A 25167-nucleotide genomic window follows, 5' to 3' on the forward strand; every position below is an offset into this window, starting at 1 on the left:
AATTCCTACCACCACCAACCAGCCATCCTCGAGTTACTGAGAGGTAGCTCTGGGCTTTTGGGTGGTGTGGAAAACTGAGGCATAAAGCAATGAAAAAATTAAAAGTACTCGGCAAGTCTGTGATGCTCATTGAGAAAAACTTAGTATTTCCAAGAAAGTGTAGGTCATTGTGATTATTCTGGTTTTGTCTCCTGGACTTGCATCTTCCTGGCGCCAGCTAGGCCCCAAGGCAAATTGCTTAGGATTCTGTGGACCACGGTTTGCAAATCTGTATAGTGGGATCATGATGATGATGATGTGGGGTTGAATGAGATTAAATAAAATGAATACATGTAAACCATATAAAACAGTGCCAGCCACACCTAGTGTGTGCTCAGTCAGCTCAGCTGTGCCGCTATTATCGCCTGAAACCATGCTGGGTGTGTCTCTTTTCCATTTATCTTTGTGTGTTAGCTGTACACGCATGTGTATACAGGGCATGTGGAGGCCACAGGTTAATGCTGAGTATCTTTCTTGGTCAGCCCCATCTTATTTGTAGAGGCTGAGGCAGGACATCTCATAGATCCTGGAGTCTGTGCTTAGGCTGTATTGGTGGGCCAGGGAGCTTTGGAAGACCCTGTTTCTGCTTCCCCAGCACTGCGGTCACAGCGTGTGCTGTCATCCTGATGTTTTAACGAAGGGTGTGCAACTCTTTCCTCAGCTCTTCCTTCTGGTTTTTACCCTAGACTCTTGTTCAGCTTTTGGATTTGAGGCTTGGACAGAGGGCTCTGTTCCTATCCCATGTTTTAATTAAGTGATTCTTGGTGTGGCGGACGGCATGGGGGAGAAGGTGGTAGCAGGAAAAGACAGATGAGGATTTTGAGTGCAAGGGTTTGGGCAGCTAGGGACATGACGACTGGACAGTCAGGTTCCTAAGTCCAGCATGGACTTTGGAATTTATAAGTATACACCTCTAAAGGTGACAAGTTGGAGATGATTTCCTCAGGAACCTCATGAGAGAACACGGGGTGCTGTTGAGCCTGGTGGCAGGCAGAAGGAGACGCCTCTTTGTCTGGATGTCCCTTAGAAGGGCAGCCGGAAGATCCCTTGGTGCACAGGGCATTGCTTCTGCGGCTGATCCTAACCAACTCTGACAGGAGGGCAGAGGCCCCCAAGCGAGGTCAGGACCACAAATCCCATCCCAGCAGGTGCCTGCTGGGGAGACTGTGCCCTCCAGATAACCTTCAAGTTCTCATTGATTTCCTGTCAAGCCTTTCTACCCCCCCTCAGCCTGCAGTGCCCCCGGCACTACCCGAAGGTTTGGGGCTCAGAACAAGGACATGGGTCAGCAACCTGAGACAGGACCCTTAGAGGAGGTTAATTTGGAGGAAGGCCCTTGCAGGGAAACAGAATGGTCACATTGGAGACTATTTTCTGACTTAGCTGGTTTGCAGCACTGGTTTCGAGCATGGACTATCCCTTTGGGCATATAAAGCAATGGCCAACATAAATGGGCACTACTTACCAGGACTTGCTCCAGAGTTTGGGGTGCATAGGTGGCATTGTGGGGTCATGAGCAAAATTCACGTAGGTGGAGTTGGAGACAGGTTTACTGTCCTGCGTGCATCGTACTGGGCAGGTCGGGTCAGGGGGGTGGTCAGAAATAAGGAGGCATCTCTGCACTCCTCATTTTTAAGTCCTGGGGCCTCTACTCTGACTTCCAGTTTATCTGCATCTTCTATTATTTGTTCAGTGGTACCACCTGTCCTTTCCTAGAGCCCAACTCCTGTGTTGGGTACAGGGGATCTGAAGAGATTGGGCCCTGACTGCACAAGGGTTAATTTTTACACAGAGACAATCAGGAGACAAAGACAGTTTTTTATTAATTTAAAAATTTTAATTAATTAATTATCTTTATTTAAATCTACAAATTTAATAATCATATTTAAATATTATTAAAGTTAAATAATAGCAATTTATTATTATTGATACTATTGATACACAGAGTCTCACTATGTAGTTCTGACTAGCCTAGGACTTTCTTTGTAGACCAGGGTAGCTTTGAACTCACAGAGATTCCTGTGCCACTGGGATTAAAGGCGTGAGCCAACAAGTCTGGCTCAGCAAAGAGAATTTTGGTACTGGAAAGTGTTACAAAAACTTAAATAGGAGATGAGACAGCCAGGGGTCAGGAAGGAAGGAGTGGGGTGGCTTGGTTACTCTACATAATGGATTTAAATCCTGCCAGAAGATGTGGGAGAAGTGTGTGAGGGTGGAGGTGGCAGCATGGACAAAGGTCCTGAGGTGAGAGCATCTTAGCAGAGGAGGAGGTACAGACAGACTGGAACCCAGCATGAGGAGACAGATGAAGCGGGAAAGGCAACAGCCTGGGCTTCTGTAGCCCCAGGAGGGAGTTGGGATTGATTCTGAGCGCTGTGGGAAGGTGCTGGAGGGATTTAAAGAGGAGAGAATGTCATGGTCCGGTTTCTGTTTTGAAAAGGTCGCTTGGGCAGCAGTGTAGAGAGTCGACTGTGGAAGAACATGTTCTTTGTGGCTGTGTTAAATGCCAGACCCTATTCCCTTTTCTGGGGAGGGCAGCGCCGAAGCGCGTGGCCTTCAGCAGCAAAGACGACTGAGCTCTCTTAGACTGAGGATGGTCTAATTGATGAGCTAGCTACTCCTATGGCAGTCACACTCAGGGGACATCTTGGTGCTCTCCTGGGGTTTCAGCAGAGACTCAGGCTGTGAAATACATAATCTAGACATCTTTTCTTTTCCCCTTCCCTCCCCTCTTGTCTCTTTTTCTTTCCCCTTCTTGGTACATTTCCCCTCCTTCCCTCCTTCTCCCTCCTTCCCACTCCCCCTTCCTCTTTCCTTTCCCTTTCTTCTTTCCTTTTGACTGGCTTCATGAACTCCAGTTGTTCCTGCTTCACCTCCTGAGTTCTAGGATCGCAGGCGTGTGATGATGCCCAGCTAAGGAACTAGCCATCCCTTAACTCAGTGTGTTTTCTTTCCCGGGTATGAACCACCCTACATGAAGGGGGCATTGCTGCTGCTGTTTGATCTTTGAAAGTTGGTGACATTTAATACATTCTTTAACCCGCAGAGGGGAGATTCATTTTGTCACGTCTAGATGCCATTTGAAAGGCACCCTTGGGTGCAAGCGTAGCTAGGTTCCTTCTTCCTCACAGCATCTCTCCCCTCCCTCTCCCATTATTTACTGGAAGGAACCATACTGCCTCCAATCTCCTGTCCTTGGCAGTCCCCTGACTTCAACCTCGAGATGCGTATGTCATCAGAACATCCAGTGGCAGCTCAGAAATCATGGCCAGGTTCAATATAAATTCCGTCTTGCTTAGGCAGCTTTGCATAATAACTCCCCGAAAAGTCTTCACCAGAGGAGGAGCGATTTATTGGGGCTAGTGGGCCTGAACATGCGCAGAATGGCATTGAATTCACGATGAGTTTTAGGGTTCAAACTCTTTGTCTAATGTGGCTTTCACAAGGGTCACTCTTGTCCCCAGTGTGCCTGTTCCGGGCCATTATGAAGGTCAGAGCCGCAGTCGGAATGAATGAGAATGTCAGGGACTATACCGTATATAGAGCTTGACTAGGCTTCTTGGACATTTGCAAGGAATGAGGACTTTCGGGGTATTGGCCTGAGACAGGTCAGTGCTCTCGTTTTAATCCAGGCAGCTTCCTGAGGTTTTCCAATGAGAATCAAGCCAGCTGGGTTAGAGTTGGTCACTGGAGCTTCTCAGCTCTGCCTTCAAAACACAGTGTCCAGAGAGTCTGTGCTCTTCTTTTAGACAACGGGGTGCAGGAGTGGGCGGGTGTGTGGGTCACATTCCATACCCCCAGATTCAGCACCAGAACCAACCTCCCAGCCTTGGGCTACTATCGATTTCTTTCACCAACTCTAATCTGAAAACCACTGCTTAGACCATGTTTTCTGAGAGCAGGGTGGTGTGATGGCGTTCCTGTCACAGAGGGACATTTCAGGACAGGTGGGGATGATCTATGTCTCCTGGGGCAGGACCGATGTCTACATAGTGGTCAGTCAGCTTCAGAGGCTTGGAGAAGAGGGTTCTCATGATGAACGCTGATGGTCCACTTGACAGGATCTAGAACTGCCTAAGAGGCAAGCGTCTAGGCACATCCGTGAAGGGTTATATAAGTTAGGTCTGTACAGGAGAGAGGATTTTTCCTGAATGTGGGCAGTATCATGCCACAGGCTAGGATTCCGGACTAGCAACATTTTAATGAAAAAAGTTAGGTAGACTGATGGAGGTGAAGGATGAAGCATTTTGGGCAGGATAACCTGGGAGCTATCCTAGAGGAGGGAGGATTTCAGGCAGGCTTGAGCCGATTCAGATTGCCCAAACTGTGGGTGGAAGGACGTGAGTGTTTTGTTGGGCACAAGAACAAGGCTGTCTACTTCTGTGTAGGAAATCGTAAGACGAAGATTAACTTTGATTGATTCTTCTACTTACGCACTTATTCATCTATCAACTCAGCGTGTAGACTCTCTGTCCTCGGCTTTGGGATAGAGCAACAGATGAGTCCAGTGTGGCCTCTGGTACTTAGAGAAGGCTCTGGAGCGCAGCTGGAACCACCATGCCCCAGCTGCTTTGCTCTCTGATGCCCGAGGTGCAGGTTGGGGTCAGAGATTTGAATGGGTTTCTGACAGCCTCAAAGTCACTGTCGTAGTGAAGGTTCCGTGGCCGGATGTCACAGGTAGAGGACTGGCCTGCTCAGGCAACATGATTGCCACAAAGTTGCAGGAAATGGATTGCTCTTGAAGGGGAAGAGAAAGGAAAGACTGGATTGTAGGCATCCCTGCCTGTGTGTTCTGGATTCTAGCTTATCAAGTCCTTCCATAGGCCTACAGACCAGTCTGTGAGAACCGCAGGGGAGGTGGTCAGAGTGTGGCTTGGGGCTGGGGAGCTGGTGCGTGGTGGAGTTGGACAGTCCCGCCTGATAACCAGCCTGGTGTTCGCCTGCTTTCTCAGAGCCTCCACAGCCAGGCAGAAGCATTAGAACATCGCTTGGAGCTACTCTGAGATCGGTACCAAGAGGAAAAGGCTAAAGGAAGCTTTGAGGGAGATTTCTTTTTGCCAGGCTGGCCTCGAACTCACTGAGATCTGCCGCCTGCCTTTGCCAAGTGCTGGGATTAAAGGGCCCACTGCCGCCCCGCCCACCCGCAGTGGGCGGGGGATTTCTTTCTACCAGCGTGGGTGAGAAAAGTGCTCTGGTGTGTATAGGGAGAGATGGCTGCAATAAGTCAGGCGCTGGGGGAGGGGGGATGAGCACGGATGGGGAGACCTTAGACGTTCTCACGTTTGCAAGTGCAAAGTGGCAAGCAGACAGGCCTCGAAGTAGTACCTGAGCCTCTCCCGTGCCTCCCCCGTGCCAGTGGCAGCTGGGTGGTCAAGCGCAACACAGCACAACTTCCTGGAGACCAACTGGTACTAGATTCTGTGCCGGGTGCTGGGAGGGACTCACACGGAAGTCCAGGATTTGGGGGGGCTGCTGGCCTACCCGACTCAGGTCCATTCCTTCACACTGGCGGGGATGTGTCCTGGGAACTGTTGGGTGTTCAGCCTGAGTGGCTGGGCTGTGGCACTGTGGATGCTCTGTTCCAGGAGGGAAGACACATGTTAACATAACATGGGTTTAAACTGATACAGTAATAGTGTTGTTTGGGGTGTAAGAAAATGAGAGGGGGGAGAAAGGGTTTTGGAGTCTCTCGCATCTCAGTAACCTTCCCTGTCCAAACACCATTCACTAGTTCTGGCTGTCGTAATGAAACACTTATTTCTTGGTTCTATGGTTTGCAAATTCAAGATTACGGTACCAGCAAAGTTAAGTTCCTGGTAAGGGCCCTTTTCCTGGCTTATTACATATGGCTGCCTTCTTGTTGTGTCCTCAGATGTGTGTATATGGGGGCTAATATATTTAATTCTTCATTTTTTGAGATGAGCTCTCATGTACCCCGGGCTAGCCTCAGACTTGCCCTGTAGCTGAGGATGACTTTGAATGTTTGGTCCTTTCTTGCCTCAATTTGGGATTAGAGCGCTGGGATTAGAAGTGTGTGTGCTCCCCAAGCCCCTATACCTAGTATTCTTTATGTGGCTTCTAGGGATTGAACTCAGGTCTTTGTGCTTGTAAGACAAGTCTTTCCCAGGGCTAAACTATCCCCTCTGCCCCCTTCTGTTTCTTCTTTCCTTAATCCATACCCCATTGTGCAGGCTCTGCCCTTATTACTTCTAAATGCTCCATCTCCAAATGCTATCAATCTGGGAGTCAGGATACCAGCTTTGTTTTTCTTTTTTTTCATATGGGGTGGCACCATTCAGTCTATCACTAAGCTGGCTTTTCTTTCAAGAGCCACTCTAAGAACAGTACGACATCAAGGGAAGTAAAATGGTTCCTTCACCCGCCTGTAGCTAGCTTGTGAGGGTTTGTTCAAAGCTGAGTGGGAACTGAGTTCTCGGTGCCCCCATTACACATGCTGAAAGGCAAAGAGCAGGGTGTTCACGCTCCGGAGATGGTTTTAACGTGTGTCTGTGGGTGACTGGGGACTGTGGGCGCCTGGGCGCTAGGCCGCCAGGCAGCGGCACTGCAGAGGGAGGCGGTGGGAGGAAAGAAGGGATCAGAAATGTCACTGGCCAGCGCTGCTTATCTCTTGTTTACAGGCACAAATAATAGGCCAAGGTCCTGTTGTAACAGCAACAGGGGACTTGTGGCCACATATTATGAGTGACTAGACAGGAACTCGGGAAAGCGACAGAACTCAGTGCCAGATGGAGTGGGGGCAAAGGAGGGACTTTGGGTCAGTTGCTCTGTGGGTGGGGAGCAGTGACCCCTCTTTGCTCCCCTTCCCAGAAGAATGAAAGCTGGGGAGGGAAGAGGCTCTTGGCAGAAGATGAGGGATTTGTTTTTGAACACTCCCTCTGCCCCTGCTGGGGAGAGAGACTGGTTCTATAGCCCAGGATGGCCTTGAACTTGTAATCCCTTTGCTTCGGTGTCACAGATACTGGGACTGTAGGCAGTTCCATCCTATCTGGGTGGGGACGTATTTCGAAGTATGGCATGACTCATGTCCTTAGTTATGAGCATAGAACTTGTGGGACAATAAGGACAAGTGTCTGATTGGAGGGTTGAACCTGAGCCTTATCTCAAGGTAGTAGACAGGAAGTTGAGCCAGTGGACGCGTTCTCATTCTAGAAGAGGAGGTCGGAAGAGGAGGTTGGAATCCCTCTCCCCACAGAAACGCTCCAGAAAGGTTCTTGGAAATCTCTGGAGAGGAACGTCTAGTTCTCAAAGCTAGACTGGACCCCTCTGTCGGTCTGGGATCATAAAGAGACCTCCCAATCCTTACAATGTCCGCTAGAACCAGGCGGCTGGTGTTCCAGACCGGAAGGCTTTTCAGAGCCCAGCAACTACTTCTTATTTCTGATTGCAGCCTTTACTGACCTGGGGTCAGTTCTTGATGAGGACATCAGTCTAACCTGCCTGGTGCCAGCTTCCTCCAGCTCGAGACATCAATCATGAACTGGTAATCTGGCCCCCATGGTCTGGTACAGACAGGTGATGGCTGAGCTTGGTCCATGCCTGCTCCAGCCTGGGGCACGCTGGTCACAACTCCATAGAATGAGTCATATGCTGCCGCCCATCCTGGCCCTTTCTGTCCCCTGTGGCTTTAATGCAAATGTCACCCTGTGGGATTCTTTCCTTGTGGGACTTTATTTATTTATTTATTTTTAAATGCCATATTGGAAAGGACATTTGTCTTCTCTTCTGTTTAAATTGCTTTCCATGGGTTTGGGAGACCTGGCCATCGATTTTCTTTTAGCGTGTGTAGAAAGCGCCGTGAAGATTTTGGCTAATTAACTTTTGGAGAAGTGCTGCTTACATTTATCCCGGAGGTTGAAATCTTTCTTTCCCCCTCCTCCCATATCTTCAAGAATGGCTTTTAACTTTTGTTTTCAAGTACTGCCAGCACCCAGTCTGTGTAAAGATGACGTCTTCCCTGGAGACCGGTGATGGTCTAGAGGCTGTGGGATGTCACTTTGTGAGGCTCCAGTCCTTAGCGCAGTGGGTTAGAGGCACTTGCTGGGCAAGTCCAACGACCTGAGTTCAATCCCTGGAACCCATGTCAAGGTGGAAGGCGAGAACTCTGGTATTTAATATTTATAAGATGTTTCATTCACACGAAGTTTACACTTCTGAGAATCCACATTTCCCCCAGCACGCCTGTGAGTACTGACACTATATTCAGAGATCAACTCCCTTCTCACTGTGTCCCAGCCTTGTTTGGCTTTCTCCTCCATTCGCTATAAGGCACAGATGTTGAACTTCACTGTTCATTCTGAGTAAGCCCATTTTCTTGTTCCTCCTATGTGGGCCAAAGCTGTTGGAAGCGAAGGGCATGGCAGGGAAATTTGCCTTGAATCTTTCTATGGATTTCTCTGGTACAGGCTTCCAGAGGTCTATCTGGAAGAAAGAAATCCTGTTCCAGGAGATGAAGTTTACCCTTCCCACTCCCCTTTTATGGGCTCAATTTATAATTTTGTTTTCCCCTCCCTTACCCAGAATTTCTTAGGTTGAACTAGTTAACATCTTTTTTAGGAAAGGTTATGGGATGACCCTGGACGGATGGTGGTGCCCTCCCACCCGTCTCCTAGGCCCTGGGGAAGCTGAGGCAGGAACACGGGCTACATAGTAAGATCCTGTCTGAAACAAACAGCAGACTATGGGAACCCTCTCCCTGTGGTACTCTGAGCAGTTCCCATCAATGTGGCATGGGTGGTTGCTGCTGGAGACCCTGGGCACGCTGTATCATCTCGCATGGCTTAAACTATCTACAAATAGTTCCGTTCCTCTGAGACGCATCGCCTTAGCAGGGGGACCATTCAAGCTGGTGCGACACAGGCAAATACTTTGTCGAAAGCGTTCTTCATTTTTGATCAATCTTGTGGTCCTTGTTAGTATCTTTGATTACATCAGATTATGTGCCGTTCCATTTTATAGCATTTTAATGGGCTTTCTGCTCCCCTCCCCAGTTCATTTCCTGCTGTGTGGTTATTAGGATTTGATGGTAGCTTGGTTTTGTTACTGCTGCGATACCTTCTGTGTGTGCTAACCCTCCCGTGTGAATGTGGGGAGTCTTCAGAGGTGACAAGAGGGAGTGGGGGATGGGAGGGGATCAGGGGTGGGGTGCGGTGGGGATTTATTGTTTGTTTCTCAGAGGCCTGTCAACAATTAAATTACAGATGAACCTTCCATGACTGTATTCTCCAACTGTAAGATGTTTGCTTTGGATCCTTTGGTAGGAGGCTGGTGGGATCACTTGGGGGCTAAAGGTGCTTGCGGAGCAAGCCTTAGGACCTCAGTTCCGTCCTTGATGGAAGGAGAGAACTGTTTCTGCCAAGTTTTCCTCTGCCCTTCACACACGTGCCCTGCCCCTACACTCACACACTAGTGATGATGATGATAATAATAATCAGAATAAAGTTAAAAAATCTTTAGTAGAATCTACCCATTGACTTAAAAAAAGAACAGAAAAGGCTGCTTAAAACCTTGCTGTCTAGCAAGCAGTAGTGGAATGGGCTGGGATTAGAACCCTGTTCATTGCTGGTGATCTTGTGAACTGGCTGAGCCTCTGTGAGAAACAGTATGGTAGTTCTTTTTTTTTTCTGATTTGATTTTTTTTTTGTTAAGATGATGTCTGGTTAAATTTATCATAGCTTATCCAAATGAAGTGAGAAAGAAAAAAGTTTGAGAAAACACCAACAAAAGCATAAAGAAAACTAATTCTTTCTTGCAGCAGCTGCTGCAGAGCACAAGCGAATCTTTCTCGCGTTCTGTAGGGATACAGTTGAGTGAGAGCGCCTTTGGTGTTTAAGCCTTTCTTCAGAACCATTCCACTTACCAATAACACAAGCTCCACGGTAGAAGCGTCTCAGTAGAAGAAGAAACAGAAATCCCTCTACACGGGAGGCTGACTCTGTTCTGTAATTATGGAACGAGGAACCATAATTTATTTTTCAGCTTAGAAAGCTGATAAAGTCAAAAGTGTCAATATTTTTAACCAAGGGCACAAAATTCCATAAAGTTTATATAGTCCACTGCTTCAAGTGCTAAACATTTGCAAAACGAGGCCACCTCAGTCCCTTCCCAACAGAGTAAAATATAGTGGCATTGTCAAAAGGAAATTAATTTACAAAATAATAAAGCACTTTATATATTATGCTGGCTACAATTTTGCAAGCTGGGAACAAGTTAGAGTCATCTGGAAAGAGTGAGTCAGTTGAGGAGCTGTCTCCATCAGGTTCGCCTGTAGGCAAGTCTGTAGGGCACTTTCTTTTCCTTCTTTTCCTTTTTTTAAAAAAAATTCTTTTTTCTTTTCTCCTCCTCCTCCTCTTCCTCCTCCTCCTCTTCCTCTTCCTCCTCTTCCTCCTCCTCCTCTTCTTCTTCTTCTTCCCCCTCCTCTTCCTCCTCCTTCTTTCTTTTTCTTCTCCTTCTTCTCCTCCAATTTGTTTTTTTTTTTTTTTTAGAAAACAAACTATTTTTTTTTCATTTTACATATCAATCCCAGTTCCCACTCCCTGGTAGTTCTTAAAAAGAAAAAAAAAAGAAACAAATAAAAGCAGAGTTTCCACATGGTCCATCAAATCCACTCTTGGGACTGAACTCTAAATAATTGAAAGGAGAGGCTTGATATTTATACCCCTATGTCCATGGGGTATTGTGACGCATTTTCTATAGAGAGTATAGTTATTACATTCACAGTGATTAGAGCATGAAAGCAATCCAGGTATCCACTGGCTGATGAACCAATAAGCAAAGTATGCAATATGATACAGTCAGAAACAGAAGGACATTCTGACATATATTATAGCCTGGATGAATCTAGAATACTGTAATATGCTAAGTGCGATATGTTGGCCTCAAAAGATCCAAATTATATGAAATACTTGATTCACAGGCATCAAATTGACTCTTTAAATTGGGTCACCACCCTGCAAACCAGGGTGGCTTTATATTAGTGTCTTCAACTCTGGGCATTGAATTGCTTTGAGTTCAACTGTTATTATTATTAATTTTGTCCTAACTAAAAAACACATGTCTCTGTGTGTCTGTCTGTGTGTATAAATGCTACATACATGTGCCTGCATGGAGGTCAGAAAAAGACATTAAATCCCCTGGAGCTTGAGTTACAGGTGGGTGTAAGCTGTCTGACCAGGGTGCTAGGAACCAATCCCAGGTCCCCTGGAAGAGCAGTGACTGCTCTTAGCAGTTGAACCTTCTCTCCAGCCTCACTATTTTAATTTTTATTAATTAAAATTAGTCCTTGAAAATTTTATACACATAATGCACTCTGATGGCTGCCCCCACCTCTCTTACAGCTCACCCACCTGCATCAACCACGCCTCTTCCAGATGAGTCCCTGTCTCACAATCTTGCCCTTTTTTTTTGTTTTGTGTCTTACTGTGTTCAGGGAGGGTTGTGTGACCAGGGGTTGGGACTATGCACTGGAGCCTAGTGGGCTCCCTTTGGTGGTTGCATAACTAGGGACAGTGACATCCCCTTCTGTAGCATCCCTCAGCAATTCCCAAGGGGGTGGGGGAGTGTCAGACCTTATTTTAAATACTTCTCTTGTTTGCTTTTGATCAGAGAAAGTTCTTTTTCTTTTTGTTTTGTTTTGTTTTTGTTTTGTGGTTGTTGTTGTTTTATCAAGACAGGGTTTCTCTGTGTAACAGTTCTGGCTGTCCTGGAACTCACTTTGTAGACCAGGCTGGCCTCGAACTCACAGAGATCCCCTTGCCTTTGCCTCCTGAGTGCTGGGATTTAAAAGCATGCACCACCACACCCGGCCCAGAGAAAGTTCTTTTTCTTTAACTGTGGGTGCATATCCATGGTGTCCTTCCTCAAAAGCTTCTTACAACGAATGGCTAAGCCTCCACAGGATGCCTCCTCTGCCCTTGTAGTCTTGGTTTATCCTAAATACTCTTCTGTCACAGTAGGAACCTGGGTGGGTTTTGGCAACTTCTGAGACTCAAGTGTAGGGGTGCTCAAGGAGAGGGCTCTGGTTCTGGATGTTCTCTAAATCCTATTCAGAACATTGTTACTGAACCACCTCCAAGGGGTGGCCATGTCTCAGCTGGTCACCTTACTGATGGAATTTGTTCTTTGGGCCTATTTTAAAGTATTTTCTAAGCTATTTGGTAGATTTGGGACAGGAAGTGGAATCTGGTAGAGATTTGATGACAAATGGGGCTCCTGGTGCCCACCAACTTAGTTGCCATTAATGTGGCTTCTTCCCCGGAAGAGGGGAGGGGACCGCTTCCCTCTGGTTGTGTTTCTATGCCCCCTGGTCTCACTCCTTTTCTTTCTTGCCTCCCGTAGGCTTGGGGACCAGTTCTACAAGGAAGCCATCGAGCACTGCCGGAGCTACAACTCACGACTGTGTGCAGAGCGGAGCGTGCGCCTCCCCTTCCTGGACTCGCAGACTGGGGTGGCCCAGAACAATTGCTATATCTGGATGGAGAAGAGGCACCGAGGCCCAGGTGAGCCATGCCTCTGCTGGGACCAGCATGCACTAGGGCTCCAGTCTGGAGGAAAGAGTCTGGGAGACCACACAGCTGGGTGGGTTGAGGGTCAGAAAGTCCTTCTCCAAGGGACCAGACAAGGATGGTGTGATGTATTTATCTTAAAGAAATCCAATGAAAGCGGTCTTCATTTTTCACCCTTGGGTGTTGACTAAAAATCTGCGGATGTGCTTAGTTGTGGGAATAAGGCTTAGTTTTGTCATGAGAACTCTGTCCCTGAGTCTCGTCATCTGTGAAGTGTGGATAACCTCAGTATTTACTACTCAGGGTTTATCGGGATTAAATGACACTGTCTATGAACAACTCAATATGCAATACTCTAAAATGCTCGATGTTATTGCTGTCATGACCAGGATTCTAATCTAGGCTTCTTAGAATCGAATAAACCCCACTGGTGTAGATTAGGGAGACAGCTAGCTCTAGAAATGCAGGTTTCTGTGGTCTTAGTTATTTTAAGATTTAATTGTATGCATATGTATATATGTGCACATAACTGTTCCTGTGTGTGTGCATGGGGTGTGTTGGCATGCAAGCATCTTCCTTAATTAGATGCTCTTCACCATCTTTTTTGAGGTAGGGTCTCTCACTTTTTACGCAGAGCTTGCTGATTCAGCTCGGCTGGCCAGCCAGCGTGTGTGCATCTACATGGGTTCTGAGGATTGAACTCAGATCTGTGCTTTTGTGGTAAGCACATGACTGGCTGAGCCTAGCCTCTACCTCCCCCCGACCCCACCCCCATATTCCGTAGCTCTCAGCCTAGGCTGATTTCAAGCTTGCTATGGAGCCAAGCCGGACTTGCTACGATCTTGACCCCCTCCTGGTCCTCTTGCCTCTGCCTCTCAGGTGCTGGGACTAAAGATATATACCACCACACCTGGCTCTGCATGAGTATATTAAGCAAAATTTTGTTTTGAAAGGTTTCATACTCGTGTAAAATTTGGATGACGGCAGAGGAAATCGAAATCCTCACGGCCGAGCTTGACAACAGTCACCTATGGCCAATCGTTTCGTTCTTACTTAGCTGCCACCTTTCTCCCCGATTCTGGGTGACTTTGAAGTAGATCTGGGACAACGCATCATTCCCTGTATAAATACTATGGACTTCAAATGTCAAGCCAGTTGGATGCAGTGGGACATGCTTGTAATCGCAGTGTTTAGGAAGCTGAGACAAGAGGATTGCAAGTTGAGGCCAGCCTGAGACACGTGACAAGATTCTGCCTCAAAAGATAAAGGAGAAGACCACCCCTTCCCACAATTATGATCAAATCAGAGAGTCGGCGTTCATTCCTCCCGCTGCCTCTAGCGTGAGCCAGGCTCCAAGCAGGATTCCTACACTGCAACTGGTGGATGTGCCTCTCAGAAGCCTGCAGCCTTTTCTCTGACACACACTCTCTCCCTTGTATGCTATTTGTTGAAGAAACTGGGTTGTTGGCACTGTAGGGTTTCCCTGAGCTCAGATTTGCTGATTGCATCCCCATGGTGTCATTTCTGTGAGTTGGTAATTAGGTCTAGAGACTTAGTCTCTCTCTCTCTCTCTCTCTCTCTCTCTCTCTCTCTCTCTCTCTCTCTCTCTCTCTCTCTCTCTCTCTCTCTTTCTCTCCTCCCTGGCAAAGGTAATTCCGAATCCGAAGTGGTAGTTTGTGCCTTCATCAGGAGGCTCATACAATCAGGTTATCTTCCATTTAACATTTATGTTAGCGTCCTTCATGATAATCATCTAGATTCTTATTCCATTAAGAGTAGCAAAAAAAAAGTGGCCTTTGATTGGGGGCCATCGTTGTTTTTTTATTTATTAGCTCTTCAGCTTCTGTAAAGAAAAACATCCTCTCATTAAAGCTTTGGTTATGGTGAGGTACAGCTGACACGAGATAAATGGCATTTCCCCTGTATTTACCAGGTTTCAGAATAATGAGTTGGTTCCTTGGTATTGTCCGAAGCTGATCAATACAGTTATTTTAAGTGCTATCATGAACTCGGACTTAAACACATTTGATGCACTTTAATCCATTGCGGTTGTTATTCTGATTGATGGTTACATGGTCCCACCTTCAGCCAGCAGGGCTTTGGAAACAGCCACAGTCCCTTCTGATGGTTTCCCTGCCGTCCCAGTATCAGGACAAATTGATGCAGGCGCACCTCATGCACTTCCTGCCTTGGACCAGATAGAGCTGCTTCTCCTAGGAGCCCTGGGTTCTTGTTTTTGTAGGAAATTTTTAGAAGCAAACATCTATGCGATTCACGGCTTCTAGGTTTATCATTGTTTCTCAGGCTTTTTAGTCAGCACAGCTATAAAGTATGATATTTTTTTAAGTGAAAAATGCTGTGGAATTCTACTATCCTAGATAATTCAGTTTTGAATAGTTTGTACTGAACTATTTTTATTCTATTTCCCCCTTTTTCAGACATCCAACACACACACACACACACACACGCACACACTCCCTGTGAGTGCATTCATGGATATACATATTACACACATGCCCATATACATGCAAAAATGCATGCATGCATACAACACATATACACATATACCCTCAAACGTGGATTTAATGATACTGATACTCTTGCTTTATCCCATACAGTGCTCACAACAGACACAGCATCATAGTAACAACAAGACTATTCACAGTAAGATTACCGGACAGGGTTTAAGATTTTTTCTTCTTCCTTTTGCTTTTTGTAGGTCTTGTTCCCCTTAGGCTGTGGTGTCAAAGCACTCCGCCTTAAAGTCACTTCAAATAGTTTTCTGTGTTGGTTGTGACAGTATGTTTCCTATATGGTTGGATTTATAGGTTTCGTTTTGGTCTTACTTCTTAGGGGTTGCTCTGTGCAGCAGTTCCATAGAATTCTTTTCTGAAAATTAGCTTCTCATTTTGAGTCACTGTATAGCTCCTGGAAACCGCAAACACAGTACAGAGAACGCCTTTCTGATTCTCATTTGCTTTCTCTAAGAGCGGACTGGAATAACACACCCCAACTTGATATTGGCAAAATGCATGTAAATAGCTCTTGCCATTTTTTTTTTTTGATTTTTCGAGACAGGGTAGCTTTTTGGTTCCTGTCCTGGACTAGCTCTTGTAGACCAGGCTGGCCTTGAACTCACAGAGATCTGCCTGCCTCTGCCCCCACCCCCCCCAGTGCTGGGATTAAAGGCGTGCGCCACCACCGCCCAGCTTGCCATTTTTTTTAAAATTTAAATTAGTTTTAAAATTCAAATACATTTTGATCATATTCTTTCATTCCCCCAAGTCCTTCCATATCCTTTCCCCGTCCCTTCCCACCCAACTTTAAATTCTTTCTCAGAAAACAGGCAAAACCCCAATACAGCAACAAATTCCCCAAACCAAAATAAAAAAAAAACACACTACCTAAAAGGAAATTAAAAAAAAAAGCCACCAGATTGTAACCAAATAAACACACACACACACACACACACACACACAAAACTGTGGAGTTTATTGTCTGTTGGTCAGCTGCTCTTCCCTGGGGTGGCTGATCTGCCCAGGGCCGCTCTGCTGGAGAAAACTGGTTTTCCCTCTCCCAGCAGGTATAAATGACAATTTACGTTTTAACCTTTTCCAGTGTCTAAGTTTTTATTTATTCATTCACTTTCAAAAGATATAACAAAATAGTATATAATAAAACAAAAACTGTCACATTGAAGTTGGACAAGACAAAACAACAAAAGAAAAGAATCAAAGGAAGGCACAAGCATCGGAGTCCCACACCTTCACACCCTCAGGATTCCCATAAAATCACTAAACCGGAGTCCTAAGCGCAGAGGCCTGGCTGCAGACCCGTGCAGGCCCTCTGCTGCTCCAGTCTCCATGAGTTCCTGTGGGCTTTGCTCATTACTGATTTAGAGGGCCTTGTTTTCCTGGTGCCCTCCATCTCCTCTGGCTTCTACACTGCCTCCTCTCCCACAGGGTTCCCTGGAGACCTTGCCTTTTTATCCCAGGTAACCAACACCACAGTCAAGAGCTGAAACCATTTCCTCACCACAGAGATCTTTTTCATATAACCCCTTTATAACTGCACCTAATCTTCTCTCTCATCAAATCCTCTCACCGTCTCCAGTTATAAATTAGCTCAGTTAGTTAGACGGTGGTACTAATAAATAGCTATCTTAAACATTTCCTGTCTACCGAAGACCACATCAGACCATTAAGTCCAACCTAGAGTTCTTGAAAAATTTTTGATGACATTTACTTAAGGATCTGTGATAACCCTTAGGTTTCCTTTGTCAGAGAACATGTTGATTTTTTCTTCATTCCCAAAGAACACTTTTTATGGATATAAAGCTACAAATTGATAGTCCTTTTTGAATAGCGTTTTGGACAATCTGTAACTTCTTCAGATGGTTTGTGACGAGGAAACTGCTGTCAGTCACGTGGATTTCCCCTGCTGTGAGAAGGTCCATCTTCTGGTCTGTCTTCTACCACTGTCAAGCCTTTGCTTTTAGTTTTCAAAAGTTTAATTTTGATGTGTCTTGGGATGGATTGGTTCAGCTTTATTTTATTTGAAGCTTACTTGGCTTCCTGAACTTACAGTTTTTTTTGCTCCAATTTTGAGAAATTGCTGGCTGTTATTTCCAGCACCATTTTCTTTCCTTTTGAGATTATAACAACACACATCTTTTGCTCCCTAGGCTCTATCTTTTTTTTTTTTGTTTAAAAATTTAAACCTTTATTACATATGAGTGTTCTATCCATATGTGTGCAGTGCCTGCAGATGCCAGAAGAGGGCGTTGGATCCCCTGGGATTGGCATTACAACAGTTATGAGCTGCCATGTGGGTGCTGGGTATCAAATCCGGGTCCTCTAGAAGAGCAAGGAATGCTCTTAACTGCTGAGCCATCTCTCCAGCCCCCTAGGCTCTATTTATTTTGTTTTTCAGTTCCTTAATTAGATATTTTCTACAATTTTATCTTTCATTTACTGCTTCTTAGAATTTTCTCCTGATGAGCTTCACCCATGGAGAATTTTTGGTTTTTTGATTACTATTTATTCTTCTCAATTTACTATTTGGTTCCTTGTATTTTTGTGTATTTTTTCTCTTATTGAAAATAGATTTTTTTAAATAGAATATATTTTGATTTTGTTTTCCCTTCGCCCAACTCCTCTGAGATCCTTCCCTACATCCCCTCCCATCTGAATCTGCACCCTTCTGTCTCTAGTTAGAAAACAAATAGGCATCTAAAGGATAATAATAAAATAAGAGAAAACAAAACAAACAAGCTGGAATAGGAAAAGCACAAGGAACACACATAGATAGATGAAGAAACAGACAGGTTTGCACACACACATTATGGGAATCCCATGAAAACACAAAACTGAAAGCCAAAGGAACTATAAGGTTAAAAAAGTAAGCCTTGACAAAAACATTATGGAACAGAGAACCTGCAAAGATGTCACTGAGTTCATTTTGTGTTGGCCATCTACTTTTCTGAGACGTTCTGTTGCATGGGAAAGCATTTTTATGATGGCTGCTTTAAAATCCTTGTCAGGTAATTCTAACATTAGCATCGTCTAGCCTTTTCTTTCTAAGTTGATTGGGTCTTGGACATTTTGGCTATTTTGTTATGAGACTCCAGATGTTATTGATATTTTTTTTTAAAGCAGGCTCCCATGATAATGTGCGTATGTACGTGTGTGTGTGTGTGTGTGTGTGTGTGTGTGTGCGTGCGTGCGTGCGTGTGTTTATTGTTACTAGAGCATGAGAGTAGGCCCCAAGGTTCCTCATGAGTTCAAGCTTCTCCCCTGGCTCCCTCTGACGTCAACACACCAGATATGCTGGATTCATGGGTAGCTTATGCCATTCTTTTCTGGTCTTTGGTTAGAGGACAGACTTTTCTTGGGACTTTTTTTGTTGTTCTGGATTTATTGATACCTTCAGGTTATCAGCTTCCCCACTGCCCAGCATAGGACACTTGATTTAAAGGTAATACTCAAGGAGCTCAACCAATCAGATGTCCCTCAGGTTCCCGTGTCCCTCATTGGTCTGCTATGGTCACTTCAGCGGTGTCTTGTTTGTTGCATGGACAGTGTCTAGTGAATTTGACTATACTTATAAAAAGAACATGATGGTGCTGGAGAATGGGCTCAGAGGTTGAGAGCGCTGGCAGCTCTTCCAGAGGTCCTGAGTTTGAGTCTTACTATCCATCTGCCTGACAGCTTAACAGATACCTTCATCTCCAGTCTCAGGGAATCTGGTGCTTACCTCTGGCCTCCTTGGACACTGTATACATGTGCTTCATACACATAGACACGGACAAAGTACCAATGTACACTTCAAAAATGGGTAAAAGAATAGGAGAAAGTTTACCTATTTTTATGTTTAGAAACAGAAATCCTTGGGATTATATTTTCATTAAATAAAAACTTAAACAGCTTTATGAGATACAGACTGAGCATCCCTAATCTGAAAATCTTTTGTGTGTGTGTGCATGTGCATATGTGTGTGTGTGCCCGCATGTGTGTGTGTTTGTGTATGTGTGTGCATGTGAGGTGTCAGAACTTAGGAGACAGAGACAGGGGAATCTCTGTTGGTAACCCTGAGCAACATGAGGTTGAATCTGTCTAAAAGAGAAACAGAGCTCACACAAAGGTGATCCCAGCACTTGAGATCCCAGCCTTTAATCCCAGCACTAGGGAGGTGGAGACAGGAGTGATATGGCTGGACAGAGAGAGGACTATTAGGCAGAAGGAGTCAGAAGCTCATTGCAGTCTAGGAGCAGTGCAGTCTGAGGCAGTCGGTCTGAAGCAGTGTGAGGTCAATCTGTGGGTGGAATCTGAGGACAGAATTACTCCTTTGGTCTGAACATTGATAGAGGTAAAGGAACTAACTCCCTAGTAGCTGGCGTTCTGCTTCTCTGATGCTTCAGTTTTGGCTCCCTGATAGATGACTCTGAGTCTTTTTTATTAAGACCAACAAGAATTCGTGCAACACACCTGAAGCCAGTGTTTCGACAGCCCTGAAAATTCAAAATTCCGAGTTCTAGTTTTTGGAGCATTTTGGATTTTGAATTTTCTCCTTAAGGATTCTTGGTATAGGCAAAGTTGACATAAATATTTTAAGGCATAAAAAACCCTGGGTTCTGAAATGTTTCTGTCTCCAAGCGTTTGGGTTCATGGTACTCACTCACGTGATGGACTAAGCATGCTGTTTTGTGTGTCATTTGTTGAGATTTGACATGTGTATATGTAAAACCATTTGCATAATCCAGATAATGAACATATCCTCGACCCTACAAAGTTTCTAAATCCCCTTGACCCCTTTCTTTTGTATCTTTCTACCTCTCCTCTCTCTTCCTTGAGGGCAAAGCACAGATTTCTTTATATCCTGGAGTCAACTGCTATGTCTCCTTTTCAGAGGTGGCAATGTCTACTCTCTTTCACGTAATGTAACCTTTTTGATTCATCCACGTACTGGCATGCATCAGTAATTTCTTTCTACGCATGGCTGTCAGCTCTTTACCCTTCACCTGTTGACGAAGTCTTGGACTTCTCTCTAGTTTCTGGCTATTATTAGGGAGGGTCTTTATGAACATCCGTGTTTAAGTCTTTGTTTGGACACACGCTGTCCTTATTCTGGGGCATACAGCTCAACCACAGAATTGCTAGATCACAAAGAAGGTGAACACTTAACTTTTAAAGAAATTGTTAGGCAGCTTTCCAAAGTGCAGTAGAGATCATTCCCTCCTGATGTGTGCGAGGGCTCCATTGCTTAACCTCTCTGCTAATACTGCACGTTGTCAGTCAAGAGGAAATTTGGCCATTCTGATAGATGTATGGCGATACTTCTTATTGTTTTAATTTTGCGTTCCCCTAATGAATGGTATTACTGATCATATTAATATACACTTATTTGCCTCTGGAAACTAACTGTTCTTTCTGTATCCACACTTAATCCCCCCATGAACGGATGTGCTCTCCGCAAGCTGGTCCTTGCTTAACTCTCCACAAACACTCCTGGGGTGTCCACAGTTTAATTAGCCTCCGACCTTCTCTACCCCAAGAACCACCAGACTCTTCAGGTTAAGGGTCCAGTCTTCCAAGACTGCCCCATTTCATATGCCAGTCGAAGTCCAGGCTGTCAGCTATGTTTCTGACCTCTGGATACAAATCAGGAGACCCCGTGGTGCCGTTTGGATTTGGTCATTTGCTTGAGTGGCTCAGAGAGCTCAGAGAAACAGTTCACCTATCTAGACCAGCAGTTCGTTACAAAGGATCCACCTCAGCCGTCTCCATCCCCTGGGACTCATCCCCATACATGACCTCCTCAGCCCTTCTCTGTTCATCTCCATTCATTTGTAGTATTCCTACGCCAAGGAGCTCACAGACACCACACTTGGCAGGGACCCAGATCAATGCATCACTCAACCTTCATCGGAGAAGCTGCTTCTTGCAGTAGATGATAACTAACACAGAGACCCACAACTAGCCAACGTGCAGAGAGTGAGAGACCTTGGCGTGTGGGGTGTGTTTAACACAAGCTTCCCCTCACAGCTCCAGGGTCCACATGGAAGAGATGGGGTAAAGGCTGTAAGAGCCAGGGGTGGGAGATAATTGTAAGAAAACAGCATTTTCCAGACATTACAGGGAGGGTGTGCACATATGAACTCACAGACACTGGAATAGCATGCACAAAACCCACACAAGCCCGAACCAGGCAAAAATCCCAGAGTGAGGGAGGGAAAGTGGGCACGAAGTCCCGCCCACAGCCAAGAAGTTATTTGAAAATGGTAGCTGCTGGGAGAGAGAAATCAGTGTTCTTCAGTGGAGTGACACTGGGTCTACCAGCCACACGGCAGGGCAGGTACCATACTCCAAAGAAGATGGCCAACACTAGCCAGACTCCATGGTGGTTTTAGTGGCTTATTTCTCCCCTTCCTTCCTTCCTTCCTTCCTTCCTTCCTTCCTTCCTTCCTTCCTTCCTTCCTTCCTTCCTTCCCTACCCCCCTCTCTTTTTTTTTCTTAGAAAGAACGTGAAGTTGAATGGGTAGAGAAGTTGGGGAAGATCTGGGAAGAGTTGCAGGCAGCAGGGGAAGAATATTATAAAAACATAGTATATGATTCTCAAAGAATAAGTAAAAAGAAAAATAGTTATTAAAAAAATGAACTATGTTAAAGAGGTCCCAGGGCAAAGGGTGAGGAGGGGCTTTGCCATCTCTAGCTGTGACATTCCTGGTACTTGTGCTCAACCAACCAGCGTGCTCTGAACTTCATCCCTGTGGGGCTCTGTGGCCCCTTCATTAGGTGGGCATGGCTGCTCATGACGTTGATTATTAGTGATGAGCTCAGCTTCCAGTGCCTTTGGAGATCAGACATGGAACGGCAGAAGTTAGAGGCTGAAGGTCTGGAGGAGACTGGAGGCTCCAGCCTGATAATTGTATGTTTTGTATCCCTGGCAACATTCCCAATCTGAGGTTAGACAGAAACTCCAATCAGTGGTGATCTTATTAGTCTACAAGAAGACACTTAGGGAATCCAGAAAAGGAGGACCAAAGATAATGTATTTCTTATCATATATCCCAAGGACAGTTTTATAGGAATACTCTGCCATATCTGGTTTGAATCCAGGGATATGTGTGTGTGTGTGTGTGTGTGTGTGTGTGTGTGTGTGTGTATGTGTGTGTACACCACACAAGCACTCTAACAACTGAACCACATCCCTAGCACCCTACTTTCAAGATAGGGTTTCAGTGATCCTGTAGTTGAGGCTGGTCTTGAACTCCCCATTCACCAGCCTCTCCCACCCTGGGCTTGAATTAGTGCTGGTGTAAAGCAGGGCCACCACACATCTTAACACATCCTCTGTGTATACTTTGTTGTTTATTCAAGCAGGCCCCAAAAGGAGAACATTTGCTATGCTACAGTGAATATACATTTTTACATTTAGGGATTCTTGGTACTGGAATTGGTAGGTCAAAGGGGGAATACTTGCAGAGTTTCACTAGCAATATCAACTTCTTTATGATGTCATAAACCCTGTGTTCTTTGTAGTGGAGCAGAATGGTAGATACATTTCTAAGAACAGAATATTTCAACAGTATAGAAGTTTGATTCATTCCTTCCTTTCTCTCTCTCTCTCTCTCTCTCTCTCTCTCTCTCTCTCTCTCTCTCTCTCTCTCTCTCTCTCCTCCTCTCTCTCTCTCTCTAAGACAGGGTCTCACTATAAAGTGGCTAGCCTGAAACTTACTATGTAGTCTAGTATAGCCTGGCTTTGAACTCACAGAGATCCTGCCTCTTGAATGCTGGAATTAAAACTATACACCTTCTTGGCATAATCTTAATACTTGTAAAACAAGTTCTTCTGATGAATGTAGATAGTGGGTCCTTGGGATTTTCTGCTTCTCCATGTTTCTTATGCCTTGTTACAATGCCTCTCTGTGCCTGGGAGGCAGGCTCTCTCTGAACAGTTAGAGGTGGCGACGCTGAAGATATGATGTGATAGGAACGTGCATTCCACAGGACAGGATTTGGTGGCCATGGGCAGAGGGACTGGCGTTCTTTGCCTGGTATCTTGGTGTGGGGAGCTGCTTTCTAGAGAGCAGAACTCTCAGCTTTAATCCTGCTGTTTCTGGGCATACGATGGGAGACCCTTTGAGACTTGGGTAGGGTGGAGAGGATAGGCTTAGCGCCTCTGCTCTGAGGCAGACTCTGTTAGTATCCGTATAATTGTGAACTAGTTACAAGGTCACCCTTAGCCTTTGATGTCTCATGGGGTTTCTGCCCCAAGAGGAAAGTGTGTTGAATGTCACTATCTGCTGCTGTGCCCGCTTTAAGAGTGATGGGGATGAAGCTTGAGAACCCCTGGGCCAGAAGCGGCAGGCCACATTTCCATGTTGCCAAAGCCAGGGTAGTCTTGACACTTACAAGGGACACCAGGATAGAATCTTAGAGAGGGCAAGCAGGAGGGATGTCCCCAGTGATATGGACTAAATCCCAGAGCACAGCGCCAGTGCCCAGACTCTCAGCATTTAGGGATGATCCAGGAATGCTTGACCTTGAAAACAGGGCAGATTTTTAGCTAAGCGGAGAGGGTAGGCAGGACTCCAGGGTGATACCCTGGTGTGCTCAGGAAACATGCTTGCTCACTCTTCATGATCTACCTGGGACCTTGTGTTCATCTCTCCATTCCTGTGAGGATGGTCCAAATGGATGTTTTCCCTTACAAGGAAGGCTGGGTTATAGCCATGGGTCTACCTTTGGGGTGTTGCAGAAAAAACCTTCCCGCAGTGGACTTGAACTTCCAGCCTTTGACTCTGGCTGGAGCGAGAGGGATTCACTCAGTCCTTTTCTGCTCCACTGAACTCTCTTCCTGGGCCTTTTCTGTGTCACTCCATCTTCCCAGTTCTTCCTAGCTCAGGCGTTGCCAGAGAGACTCAGACCCAGACTTGGACCCCATGGATAGCGAAGTATTTGTCTGCGACCTGCTGGCCGTTTAAGCCTCAGGCTCAACACAGCCCAGTTTTCTAGGGAACTGGTTCTCCCAGCAAGTGTGCACGTTTCTGTGCGGGTGTGCCTGTCAAGCCTCTGCTTTCGCACAGGCCGCTCTTCTAGGCAACAGTGCTGCCGTTTGCAGAGGGGGTCTTGGTTTCTGGGGAGGATTGGGTCCCCTCTTTTTTCCTGCCCCCTCTTTCCTCACCTCTATATCCACCCCTAACCCTAGGCTCAGGTCTCAAGGTTAGTTTCTCTGACCATGGCTGTGGCTCCATCCTTTCCTTTCCTCTCCCACTACCCCACCTCCCCGCCTCCCGGCCAAGCCTTTGAGTTATGTGTCTCCTGTTCTAATGAGATAAACAGCATCAGTCTCCCGGGGCCCTGCTTTTCCCTCCATAAGGGCAACTGTAGGGTGGAATGTGTTGGTCCTATATAAAGCGGCCCTGGTGCCTGTCAGCCTGTCAGGCAGGGTGAGGAAAGAGAGTAAGCAGCTTTGGGGTACATTAACTTGTTGAGACAAGGTGGATTCAAAGCAAAATTACAAGAGAAGCACGTGTCCATCCCGGTGGCTGAAGAGCCAAGCAGCGGCAAGGGCAAGGTTGTCACATGGGCACGGTATCCAAGAATCATCTCTGTCATAGCTTGTGATGACCAACAGCTGACACCCATCCAGTCTTCACGGTTGCAGAGAGATTCCTCTTAAACATCAGTTAATTCCCATCAGACTCCCCTGAGGTAGGCATTACCGATGACCTGATCTTATAGGCAGGAGGCAGGCTCTGCTGGGGGCTGTGGTGTTTTCTAAAGCTCATGCACGCGAGGTTCTTCTGCACCACAGGGCTTCTCCAAGCTAGAGAGTAAAAACAGCATCTCTTCCACATCCACTCCATTGCTAACCTTAGCTTCTCAGGAGAGTGGATGTAAGCTACCAGTAGGGCATCTTGGGTACCAATAACCCGCAGGGCAGGGGCTAGAGTGTAGAGAGCATATAGTACCTAGACAGGTGTGGGCATTTTCAAATTTTGGCTCCTTGGACCCTTTGAGAGTACTGGTGAGGACCAGCTTCTCATTTAGCAGTCTCAGTTCAGGTTGGAAAGAGCAGGAAGCGAAGAGGACGGAGCAAGAAG

At 45.9% G+C, this 25167-nt stretch overlaps 1 protein-coding gene across 3 annotated transcripts in view; it reads left to right on the forward strand.

The window, feature by feature from the left end:
- Positions 1-25167, forward strand: part of Dpf3 (double PHD fingers 3) — a 275295-nt gene that overhangs the window by 112908 nt on the left and 137220 nt on the right. For all 3 annotated transcript variants that reach the window (XM_075947683.1, XM_075947682.1, XM_075947684.1), the window contains exon 2: positions 12394-12554. In XM_075947683.1, the coding sequence (XP_075803798.1) occupies positions 12394-12554 (161 nt within the window). The remainder of the gene's footprint in view (positions 1-12393; positions 12555-25167) is intronic.

This window comes from Microtus pennsylvanicus, chromosome 14 (assembly GCF_037038515.1).
Source record: "Microtus pennsylvanicus isolate mMicPen1 chromosome 14, mMicPen1.hap1, whole genome shotgun sequence".
NCBI classification, from domain to species: domain Eukaryota; kingdom Metazoa; phylum Chordata; class Mammalia; order Rodentia; family Cricetidae; genus Microtus; species Microtus pennsylvanicus.